The sequence below is a fragment of the Phoenix dactylifera genome, unplaced genomic scaffold (assembly GCF_009389715.1).
Source record: "Phoenix dactylifera cultivar Barhee BC4 unplaced genomic scaffold, palm_55x_up_171113_PBpolish2nd_filt_p 000139F, whole genome shotgun sequence".
Classification (NCBI taxonomy): domain Eukaryota; kingdom Viridiplantae; phylum Streptophyta; class Magnoliopsida; order Arecales; family Arecaceae; genus Phoenix; species Phoenix dactylifera.
Genome location: NW_024067695.1, coordinates 1,158,129 through 1,169,621, shown reverse-complemented (window position 1 = coordinate 1,169,621; position 11,493 = coordinate 1,158,129). Strand labels below are relative to the sequence as shown.

General features: G+C 38.5%; 2 protein-coding genes across 2 annotated transcripts; one reads left to right on the top strand and one right to left on the bottom strand.

Moving 5' to 3' along the window:
* Positions 1 to 5,928, top strand: LOC103723147 (protein trichome birefringence-like 38). The gene is made up of 5 exons (XM_039116801.1): positions 1 to 438; positions 533 to 704; positions 2,771 to 2,946; positions 3,061 to 3,219; positions 5,422 to 5,928. The coding sequence occupies exons 1-5, from the start codon at positions 110 to 112 to the stop codon at positions 5,720 to 5,722; spliced, it is 1,137 nt and encodes a 378-aa protein (XP_038972729.1). The 5' UTR covers positions 1 to 109; the 3' UTR covers positions 5,723 to 5,928.
* A 2,595-nt stretch (positions 5,929 to 8,523) lies between these two features.
* LOC103723143 lies at positions 8,524 to 10,865 on the bottom strand. The gene is made up of 4 exons (XM_008813964.4): positions 10,556 to 10,865; positions 10,382 to 10,458; positions 10,146 to 10,257; positions 8,524 to 8,820 (listed from the first exon to the last, which is right to left on the bottom strand). The coding sequence occupies exons 1-4, from the start codon at positions 10,846 to 10,848 to the stop codon at positions 8,691 to 8,693; spliced, it is 612 nt and encodes a 203-aa protein (XP_008812186.1). The 5' UTR covers positions 10,849 to 10,865; the 3' UTR covers positions 8,524 to 8,690.
* Between the last annotated feature and the right edge of the window lie 628 nt (positions 10,866 to 11,493).

The following is an 11,493-nucleotide window of genomic DNA, read 5'->3' as shown; positions in this document are numbered from 1 at the left end:
TTAGGCCTCCTCCCCAACACTGCGCAGCCCAGCCGCCCCCCCTTCTCTCTCTCTTCTCTTTTCTCTGTGCTTGTCATCCTCTTATCCCATCCCCTTCCTCCCTCTCACTATGGGGTCCAAAACCCATCTGAGTTTTGGGCTTCTTTGTGCTTGTTTGGCGCTTCTTGTTGCGTCCTTGCATGGGATTACAACAGAGAGGTTTCACCATGCGAATAAAAACAAGCAGCACAACAACGGGACGGCGGGCCGGAGGGATCAAAGCAAGAGGATTAGCTGTGACTTCTTCCAAGGGAGCTGGGTCTATGATGATACATATCCTCTCTATGACTCATCGAGCTGCCCGTTCGTCGAGCCCGAGTTCGACTGCCAGAAGCATGGCCGGCCCGACAAGCTCTACCTCAAGTACAGGTGGATGCCCAATGCCTGCGACCTCCCAAGGTTGCTAACTATCTATCCTTACAACCTATAAGCTTTTGTTTGCACAGAGAGAAGTGTATTTGTTTTGAAGAATCAATGGAATTTTTTTGTGAAGGTTTAATGGGAAGGATTTCTTGGAGCGATGGAGGGGAAAGAAGATTATGTTTGTGGGCGACTCCATAAGCCAGAATCAGTGGGAGTCGCTTGCTTGCATGCTCCATGCGTCGGTGCCCTACGCCCGGACCAGCTTCACCAGGTCTAAGACTCCCTGGACTCTCACATTTGAGGTGCCATTCCCACATCTCTCTCTCTCTCTCTCTCTCTCTCTCTCTCTCTCTCTCTCTCTCTCTATCTATCTATCTATCTATCTATCTATCTATCTATCTATCTATCTATCTTTATCTCTCTATTTTATTTTTGAAGTAATATATGATTGATTATTTGTGGCCACCCTGAACCGGGACCCTTCCAATGCAATGAAGAGCGGAGCACCAACCAACTTAGCTAATAGACAGATGCTCCCTCATCTTATCTCCTATTATATTTTCAACTAGAGATTAGTTCATTTACTTAATGAATTAGGTTTTTAGATAGTTAAATTTAACAGGCTTGTGGAGCCTAGCTATTGGAGAATCTCCAATGTCACCTCTACTACACATGGATGTGTGAATTTGTTTATGTAGGGCTGTATCATCAATCATGAGAGACAAAAGAGCCCTTTTTTTATAAAATTTGTATTTATATTCATTGTCATCATTACTTATTCTTTCCTCCTTGGTCGAGCCTAGGGCCTATCAAAATAGAACCAAAAGCCAAGCACTGTAAAGCAGCCTCTTATGATTTTAGTTTTCCTTTTTTTCAAATGATAAAATTGATCTTATACTTATAGTCCTGATTTTTGAAGAAAATAAGACTTTTGTTTCATTTGAGGCCCTGTCAATGATGTTGAGCATGTTCGTATGCAAGGGGAATACCTAGTTTAACACTTTTGGAGACGAGCACAAAAATAACACTCCGTATCTTTACAATCATAACATATGTTAGCCGAATTGCTTGGGAAAAGGTACCAAGGCGGACTGCTTAAATTTCCCTCTCTCTCTTATTTTCCAAGGTTCTAACTCTCCACATGTGACTTCGGCTACGTTTTCCAATATGGCATGCATCTGCGTGCCAGGAGGGCATCACAATACTGCGTTACGTGTCCGAACGAGCATTTTTCCAATTCAAATCAGTGTCTGCCCGATGATTGGGCGCCTCCAAAAATACCATCAGAGCGAGCACTTGGCACCTGGACAATTTACATCCACCTTCCAATCTCAATTCATCTCTCTCTCTCTCTCTCTTTCTGTGGAGTAAATATTAACATCGTATTGCCCTTGTTTGGGGTTTTAATCTGATGTTCCCCTTTGCCCTATTTCTTTCTCATATAATCGTCATATCCCATCCGATAGCTTGTTCTGGCCAGAAACCCCATAATACAAAAATAGACTCCAAACATTGGCATTGCAAAAGCCACATCAATAGCGAGCCCTACCAAAGTAGAGGGTGAAGTACACAATGAGTGGCTAACACTTCATCATATGATGATCTCCCCTATTTTATCCTGAAAGAAAGCTACCTTTTTTTGTTGTGAAAAGATTAGAAAGATTCCTTCAGCATGAAATTTAAGCAGATAAAGAATATAATAAATAAACCGCCAGCCATAGTCCTATCCTCGGAACAGTGCAGGGAAAGCTGGGAAAGCGGCTCTTCTTTCGTACTCAGACAAGGCTGCGCTCGAAAAGGCCCAATTTCTCTGGCCCGCTTCTGAACAAAGCCCAAAGCAAGAGAGAAACCCAAGCTCGGTAACTCTGTTTCCCTCGTCCCCCTCTCCTCTTTTTCTCTCTCCTTTCTCAAGTACCCTCACGTTTTCACTGTCATAAAAAGGCTCGTCCACCTTTAACCTTTGTCGGTCAATGTGCCTCTTTTTTTAAAAACAAAAAGAGAAGAAAACACAGTCACATAGGCAAGCTTCATGTAGTAGGCCAATCGAATGGCGGTCACGGAGTGATGGGAGGTATCACCATAGAGCCTTCTTGTGACCCCTAAAATGGAACCTAAAAATAAATGACTTCATGTGAGGTCTTATCCGTGCACAACCACAAGGAAGAAAGGGCCAAAGCTAGCTGCAAACTATCACGGGGAAGTTTCGTACTCCATAGCAGCGGTGGTCTCCCACAGCGTATGGCCTCCATGCCCTGCTCAATCAGTGGAGAGAGAGATCTGAGATCTGCACCCTGTCCTAAATCCAAACAAACACACGAATGCAAACAAAAAAATGGCCGTTTCCATCTAATGTGATTACTATTGGCAGGACTATGGAGTGTCGGTGTTGTTCTACCGCTCGACGTACCTGGTCGACATTATCAGCGGACCAAGGGGGCGTGTCCTCAAGCTCGACTCCATCGAGGGCGGCAAAGAGTGGCTCGGCTACGATGTCTTAATCTTCAACACATGGCATTGGTGGACTCACACAGGCAAAAGCCAACCGTGTGAGAGCTTTCCTTGCTCAAGTTTCCTAGTTTTATTAGAAAGATCAGTGTTCCATTTTTCTTTTTTTCAGCTTTCCTTCATCATCCAGCAGTATTGCTTTCCATGGTGCAGATGGGACTATGTTCAGGATGGAGGCCAGGTACTCAAGGACATGGATAGGTTGCAGGCCTTCTCCAAGGGGTTGACCACATGGGCCAAATGGATCAACTACAACATCAACCCAGCGGCGACCAAAGTCTTCTTTCAAGGAATCTCCCCAACCCATTACCGGTAAGAATTTTGCGACCATGACCTTCTAAATAAGAGCTGTGCTGTTTTGCCGGAAACAATAATAAGAGCAATAATTCTATCTTTTATTGGAGTAATTTTTTCTTTGCCAAATTGCCCTAATCTTCGCCAGGTATGATCCACCCGCCCTAGCAAAAAAAAAAAAATCCAACTATAGATGTTATGCCTGTATGTTATGCCTGTCGTACCTATACTTTTTTTCTCTTTTAGCCTTTGTGTGGCAAGCTGCTGTAAGTTTTCGACATGAGAGCAATATCACATGCTAGTCGTACAATGTATTCTCCTGCTTGCAGATATATCTAACAAGCATCCGCATGCCAATTGTCAGTTTTTTGGAGTCTACTTTGCTGGTTAAGCACCAATGGGGTGACAATGCATGCCTTTCAGATCCTCTGTCATTAGCCTAGATTCTGATGTCCTCTTATCCATGGTCCCACAGTTGGGTATATTATCTCAATTGATTTTCCTCTTGATCTTACCATTTTGTAACCCAAGCAATCACTACTGACCTATTTGATTTGTAATACGCTGTTTCACATTGATCCAACTCCTTTGCATTTCTTCCTATACCCAGAATGTAACTAGCGACTACCCAGACATTTTGAGCCTTGTAATATGCCAGAAATATGGTTTAGCATTCGCTTTAAGCTATTGTAGCCCATCTTTTATTGGCTAAAGATTCATTTTCATTTTGCCATAACTATGATATGTCATACCATATCACACCGTATTGGTTCGGTACCGGTACATAGTATAAAAGACGTACCGACATTCGATATATCGAACCAGCCTCCATACCGGACGTATCGATACAGTGATAAGATAGCACCGAAATGGAGCCTGGTACCGAAATGACGTGCCTTAGCCATAAAGAATTTTCAGGACATTTTCCTTAAAACAATCCCTCATACTACAACATTAGCATTAATTTCCACTGATCCATTAAAACTGCATCCACAGGTAACATACACTGAATGAAAACCATGGTATCATCTGGGACAAGTACATCAATGTCACACAAAGCTAATTGTCCCATGGAAACACTCAAAGCCAATTTTTTCTCACTATAATAACGAAATTGGCATTGGTCAATCAAACAAGTATATATATTCTTTTGGTTTCAGACAGTATTTAGGCCTCTCATCATCCAGAAAAAAAGGTTCATAGTTCAGTACTAACATTATTCTCCACTTACAAATAGAGTATATATGCATCAACAATCTGTCATCTCCACTTATAGGAACCCACTCCTAACTGGAACATTCTTGCTAGCATAACAAACAAATATTAGATAACATTTTTTTTAGGTCTATCCCATCAATTCCAAATTGCTTTCTGCAAGCTATTGAATTCCATCTCCATCCATGTTCCTTAGCTAGAAGTTCATCAATTGCATAAATAAAAATACAACTTTGAGTAATGAGCTATAAACAGCATTAAATTCCATATAGTGTTATTTTTACTTGTTTCCCGGCCTGTGTCATAAATAATATAATGTAGCCACCATCCTAACTTCCATCAAGTTTCAAAGGTGAGCTCCATAAGTCTAAATTGGTATAACGGCCCATATTTCTTAGAGAGTTGTATCATGTCTGAGTATTTCTTAGTGAGCATGGTAAACAACCATATACCTTTCCCATAATTTTACATAGATGATTATCTGAGCATAATACATTATTCCGCATTCTTTTTGACAATTTCTCTACTCCTGTACTACGGGATGTGAAAATTTATCATATGCGCTCTCATTCTTGTGGCCCTGTTGGTTAATGTCAGATCTATTTCAAATTACTTACCATGTGACCCAACATCGATCTTTAAGATCTCCCCTATTGAACATTATATTTCGCAAGGATGCCACATTATTCCCTTCAGGATTCTTAACAATGTTCAACATCCTCCAGTCTCATTTCTCTTTCTCTTGCTCCCATTATACACAGTCATAAAAACTGCTCATCCTGACATCAGTCAAAAATGAAGAACATTCTCATTTCTTTCCTTTTCTTCTTCTTTTTTTTTCCTTTTGATACAGCCAAGACAAAGACATTACTGGAAAAGGAAAAAAAATGATGCTATCATACACACTAAATTCTTTCTTTCCTGAAGCTGATGTAATATTCAGACATTTGTGGATTAAATTTCTCTAACACTATTCCATTTTCATGTAAATTTTGTGGAAACCAGAGGATCGGATTGGGGTGAGCCTACTGCAGGGGATTGTTCTAAACAGACACAGCCAGTCAGCGGATCAACATACTCAGGAGGTCCAGTTCCAGGACAAGGCATAGTTAAGAACGTCCTAAGTACCATATCAAAACCAGTCTATCTGCTAGACATAACCTTACTCTCGCAGCTCAGGAAAGATGCGCATCCATCTAAATACAGTGGAGATCATCCAGGCATGGACTGCAGCCACTGGTGCCTTGCTGGCCTTCCAGATACATGGAATCAGATCCTATACGCAGCACTCTTTAACAAAAAGTGAGATGAAACATGATTTATGCAAGAAAACAGAAAAGAACCCAATTCCCATTACTGATTAATGATTGAAAGCATTCTTTTCAATGTAGTTTGCTTGTTTATTTAGTTGTTAATAATGGACAGTGCTGTACAAGGCATCCATCAATCCTTTTTGATGCCTTGAAAGGTGAGAAATAAACTCTGTTTTTTGTGAAGAAATTTTAATTTTCACCAACAGCCCAAAGGGTGATTGGTCCATTCAGAGAAACTTGTGTAACAATAATTGGGTGTCAACAAATTTCCTGGCCCCTAATGACATCATTAAGTGGAAGATACCCATGTATTTGAAAAACTATTTGATATTGATGAAGAATTAAATACTCCAAGAGATAGACAACACTACAATTATGTAGAGTTGTTGCGAGTCATTCTTGAGTAGGGATGTGGATCATGGATGGTACCATTGATTATTCTTGAGCTTGTATAATTATTTTATTCAATTTTATAGCGAAGTATAGTAGATGAGACTCTGTAGTCATCCTCCTTTAATGTTCTCAGTTTAGCTTTATCCATATAGAATGCACAACCACTACCAATTTTTTCATCTTTGCAACACTCCTCTATATTCCCATTCTATTATATGATATAATCAAATTTAAATATCCGGGCTCGTTTAGTTTGCAGAAATATTTTTCATAGAAAACTGATGCCTAGGTATCATATACCTAGGCAAATGGTTTTCACATGTTTGATTGACCATAGAAAAGTGACATAGAAAACACTCTTTAGAATGACTTACTGAAAAAGCTGTGTAAAATACCTGTTATGCCTTTAATAAAGGGACTACAAGAAAAAACATCATATGCATCATTTTTAGAATCAGATGCTTGGAACCCCAAGGTCTAAAGGTTTTGAAGAATCAACACCAAAAAGAACAGAATATATTTTTAATAGCTATTTCTAAATATTTTTAACCATTAAAATTAACAATTAATAATATATTTGGATACTTGTCTAACTATTAAAATTACCACAATTCATAATAAATTTTTGATAGCTATATTTAAATATTTTGTAATCTAAAAATATCTTAAATTTTTTAAAAAAAATAAAAATAGCTATTAAAAAAATTTATTGGGTTGAGCTTTTAGTTAATAGTTAGACAATTTCTTTATATTGTAATAATTTAGATAGTTATTAATATATTATGGTATTAAAATTACCACAACTACTTTATATTGTGGTAATTTTTAATAGTTTAACATTAACCATTAAAAATAGCTATTAAGAACATCATGATGGTTTAAGGGCATTTTTGAAAAAAAATCTACAACATTTTTCATCTTATGAAAAAGTAGCTTTTCCATGTCCCACATAAGTTTTTCTTTTCCATAAAATTTGGAAAACTTATTTCCATGAAAAAGCTACTTTTCTATTTCTCTTCTTCGAAAACTCCAACCAAATATGAGGCATTTTTTTATCTTCTCGATTGACCACACTTTCCTACGAACCAAATGAAGTCCTAAGATAATTTATAGTGGATATTTCTTGGTTATTGCATCACTTTCCATTTGCATATGACATAAAAATCCCTTTAACTTCCGTGTTGGTACTCATTTGACCCTAATCCTCTAAAGTTTCCTTCCAAATGTAACCATTGTCCTTGTTCTAATTCATTGGCTTCAATTACATGCTACATAAATAACCACACAACACCATAGATTAGTTGTTTATCTTACAGTTGGTTGTCTGCAAAACATGATCACACTTTTTCTTTTGGGGGCTTAAGACAGACACTAGTAATGCTCCCAAGGTATTAATTTAGATTATACATTTCATTGGATCCATGGAATCACCAAGCATATCATTATTAACTGATTCCTCCAGCTTTGGTCCTCTTTTTAGTGAGATACATCCAGAAATAGATGTGATTGTAAGTTTATAGACATTTCCTTTGTTTCACAAAAAAATAAATAAATAAATAAATAAATAAATAAACTTTGCTTAATAACTTCTCCTGACCCTAGATGACTGCTACAGATGAAGAGAATTATTGATGAATTTATTGTGTATTTTCAGGTCATCAGGTGGTGCGACAGCACAAACTAAACCTTCGTGGTCACAGTTCTTTCTCATTATTCTACTCACAATTTCACAATAAGCACTAGCAGATCACTAATATGTTTAATTGTAGAGAAACCAAGTTCCCAGATAAAAATTCTTAAAAACTAGAGAAGGAAAAATCTCATGACTAGCAGAGCTAGCAGGTGGTGCATGGATATACCTAATTGTATAACTGCAAGGACAAAGAAAAGGTTGGTGTAGGATGTAACAATTTACCTCTACATAGGCAGAACATCCCAAAGTTTCCTTCTCCCTGCATTGAATAATTGACCTCAATTTTTTGTTGGAGGAAATATTGGTTGTTCATTTTGTCAATCCTCATTGTGGGGCTTCATTGAATTTTCTACCATGGAAAGAACAGCTTCTGGTAGTAACAGGCAGATCTTGCAAAAGAAATCTATAGAACAATCACATGCGCTTCACCATTTCAAACATCTCTCTGATTAAAAATCTGTTAGTTGTAGATTGCAAGATACACATCTTTGCTCATAGTTAAGTCATATTAAAGCATTTCTTCTAATAATGGGAATAATCAGATTGATAAAGGAACGACATTTTAATATGAACTACTCGGTTGTGTTTGTAAGCATTGTGAACTCAAAGAAGAGGAAAGGGTCCAAAAGAAAATGTATCATAAAGATTATACTAATGATTAATCACAGAATCATACATTTGATGAAAGTACAAATTTGCCACAGACACTGGAATAAAAAAGAAGATTAACATTATTGATAATCACTCTATTAGCTCTTAATAGTGTATCATAACATGAAAATGCAAAAGCTTCCAATGAGGAAAGGACGGTATTAAGAACAAAACAATAAATGTTTTCAGAAGAAAAGATATATCGAGATATCAATAACCTACATTCAATAACCTACATACACTGCAGCATTGACAACATAGCAGTCATCATTTTTATCTCCCATTGCTTCGAGACAGACACCACTTGAGCATATCATCCCTCCATCAACGACCTCAAAATTAATAATTTGACCACTACAGCAACAAAATAGTGGAACATAAAAATAGGCATTAGAAGTGCAGTGAGTGGTTGCACTTTTATCAATCACAATATGAATCAATATATTTTATGCTGCAAAAATGAACCCTAAAATGCATGAGTACCAGAGTTTCAGCCCTATCTACATTCAAACCCCAGCTGTCTAGCATAGCACTTAAAAGTTTTATTATAAGTTATCAATATATGAACCTGTAGCTCCTAAAAACAAAAAATCAGTGCTGAAAATTCACATTAAGATTTGTTAACATATGATCATAAGCAGCTTTGAAAAAGATCAAAATTGAACTTTGCCTGGTATTCACAACATGCAACCACCCACTTTTCTCTTTAATATTATATTGACACAATATGCTGCATAAAAGAAAGTCGGCATGGGTTTTTCTTCATTCTCATTGGCTCCTCATCAACCCCCATTGCAGTATTGTCAATTTTAAGAAGAATATAGTTTGCCAACATAGTTAGCATATACACTGGACGAAACCAAGGAGATGCGCACATTCATACATATGAGACAATGCTCCAATGAGATTACAGTAGGTGATGAGGTTTCATAGAGCCAACTCAGAACAGTGAAACAAGATTCTGATTTTTTTTTTTCATAGTTATTGTCATGTTTTTCCACCAATGAATAGAAAATTCACATATCAAGGTCAGAGAGAAAGAGAGCTTCCATGATCTTAAAACAAGTTGACATAGGTTATGATCTCTCAACCACTTCATCTAAATATGTGCACATGATCTTATGTGTCAGGATTTACTAAATCATTGTCCAAAAGGAAATTCAGGGTCAGTTCAAGAAGATGTCTTTGGATGATGTCATTAAAATGCCTATCGTGAAGGATGGGAAGATGCAACTGGTTAGATCTAGATGAGGCATTGTTTCAAAGTATATAGGCCGCAGGTACAAGAAAGACACAAGCGCGTTACATAGTTATACAACTAATTGCATTATTTACTTTAGACCTTACACTGATCTTTGTGCACTTCATGTGCCAGAGGAAATAGTGCGGTTGCTATCAGAAAAAACTCAACAGTAAGTTTCATCATAAATTTTGGAGTTCCAATGCTAATTTCAATAAATTATCAGATTCTATGTAAATATTAATAAATTAGCAGATTTCTCAGTCTGTCTCTTGATCTCATCCATTATCCATGCATAGAAAAGCAAATTCCAAGCAGATGGATACTTCTGAAGTTGTGAACAATTTATCTGGGAAATAATACCATATAACATACTCATAGAATTCTTCTAAATCAAATAAGAACTCCAAATGATAGACTACAGGGATGAGATGCTCACTAAGGAAAGACAGATTTCACTCGCTCTATATCAAGCAAATGCTGGGTGGATCGAGGCACCCCTAACTTGATCTGAAGCTTCATCTGATCAGAATTGACTCCCGGTATCGACCCTGCACCATCCCAGTTCCAAAAAAAAAAAAATATCCCAACAAAAGGCACAACACAAAGTGCAAAAAAAGATCAAGACACTAAACACTCCCAATCTTTAAGGTAAAAATCTTAATAAGAACAAACCTCGTCGAAAGGCTGGAATGGAGTTGGAGGAGATGGCGTCCCTGCAAGCCCGCATAGCCGCGGCGGTGACGTCTTGCCTGTTTGAAAATAGAAAGGTTAAAAAAGAGATTCGTTAAGAGGAGAGCGGGAATTACAAGGGGGCGATGGGTATGTGATGAGAGAAAGAGGGTATACCCGTGCTGATCGTAGCCGACTCCCATCTCGACGAAGAGGAGCTTCATGGCGGCGGCCGCTTCCTTCTCGCCCCTCTCTTTGCCGTCCATGGCCGTTGGTGATGCGGCGAAAGATCGGAAGGGACGGCCGAAGTGGGTAAGAGAGCAAGGGAGGGTTCTTCTGTTGAAGAGGCCGTTGCTCGAAGGCAGCCGGTGGTGGTGATTGGTGTTTCTTATACTCAGGAGATTAATGGAGTGAGGAGGGGAAGGGAGGGGAAGGATCGGAGAGCCAGAGCCAGGACAGCCAACAAGCATCCTGGTACCGCTCGGTCCGCTCCAAGGTTCGCCTCGCGTCCACTTGGGCTATACTTCCTGGGTGACGCGATGCACGTAGGCCTTTGGGATTCGGATAGAACAGTTCTACGAATCTCAGAATCTAGTGGTGGACATTGGGTCAGCCTCAACCCGACCTGAAATCAGCCAGGCTTGGACAAGGTTTGGATTGAAAATTTCGGCCCAGCCAAACCATAACTTGAACCTATATAAATATTACCATACACATATGGTACATGCGGATCCATTTTGCGAAGATACCGCTAGCGTTTATTTAACGATCAGAAAGTAGAACCAACAGTACACTCACATGTTACCATCCATGAATCATTTTATTCTCCTCTTGATTTGTATACATATAGGATGAAGGTATTTGCATAACTTGGTAATATTGATCCGATCAATTGAACCGGATCCAATCCAACCCAGTCCAACCTAAACCAACCGGATTTTGAACCTGAGTTGAAAGAATTAAGGTCAAGTTAGGTTTGGGCTGAGGAGCTCAGGTCAAAAACCGGGTAGGATCTGGACATACCCCAATAATATTTGCTCTCTACATATAATCCCAAATTTCATTTTGCCTTGCATTCTACCTGTTCTCGGTATCACTCCCACTACAAAACGTCA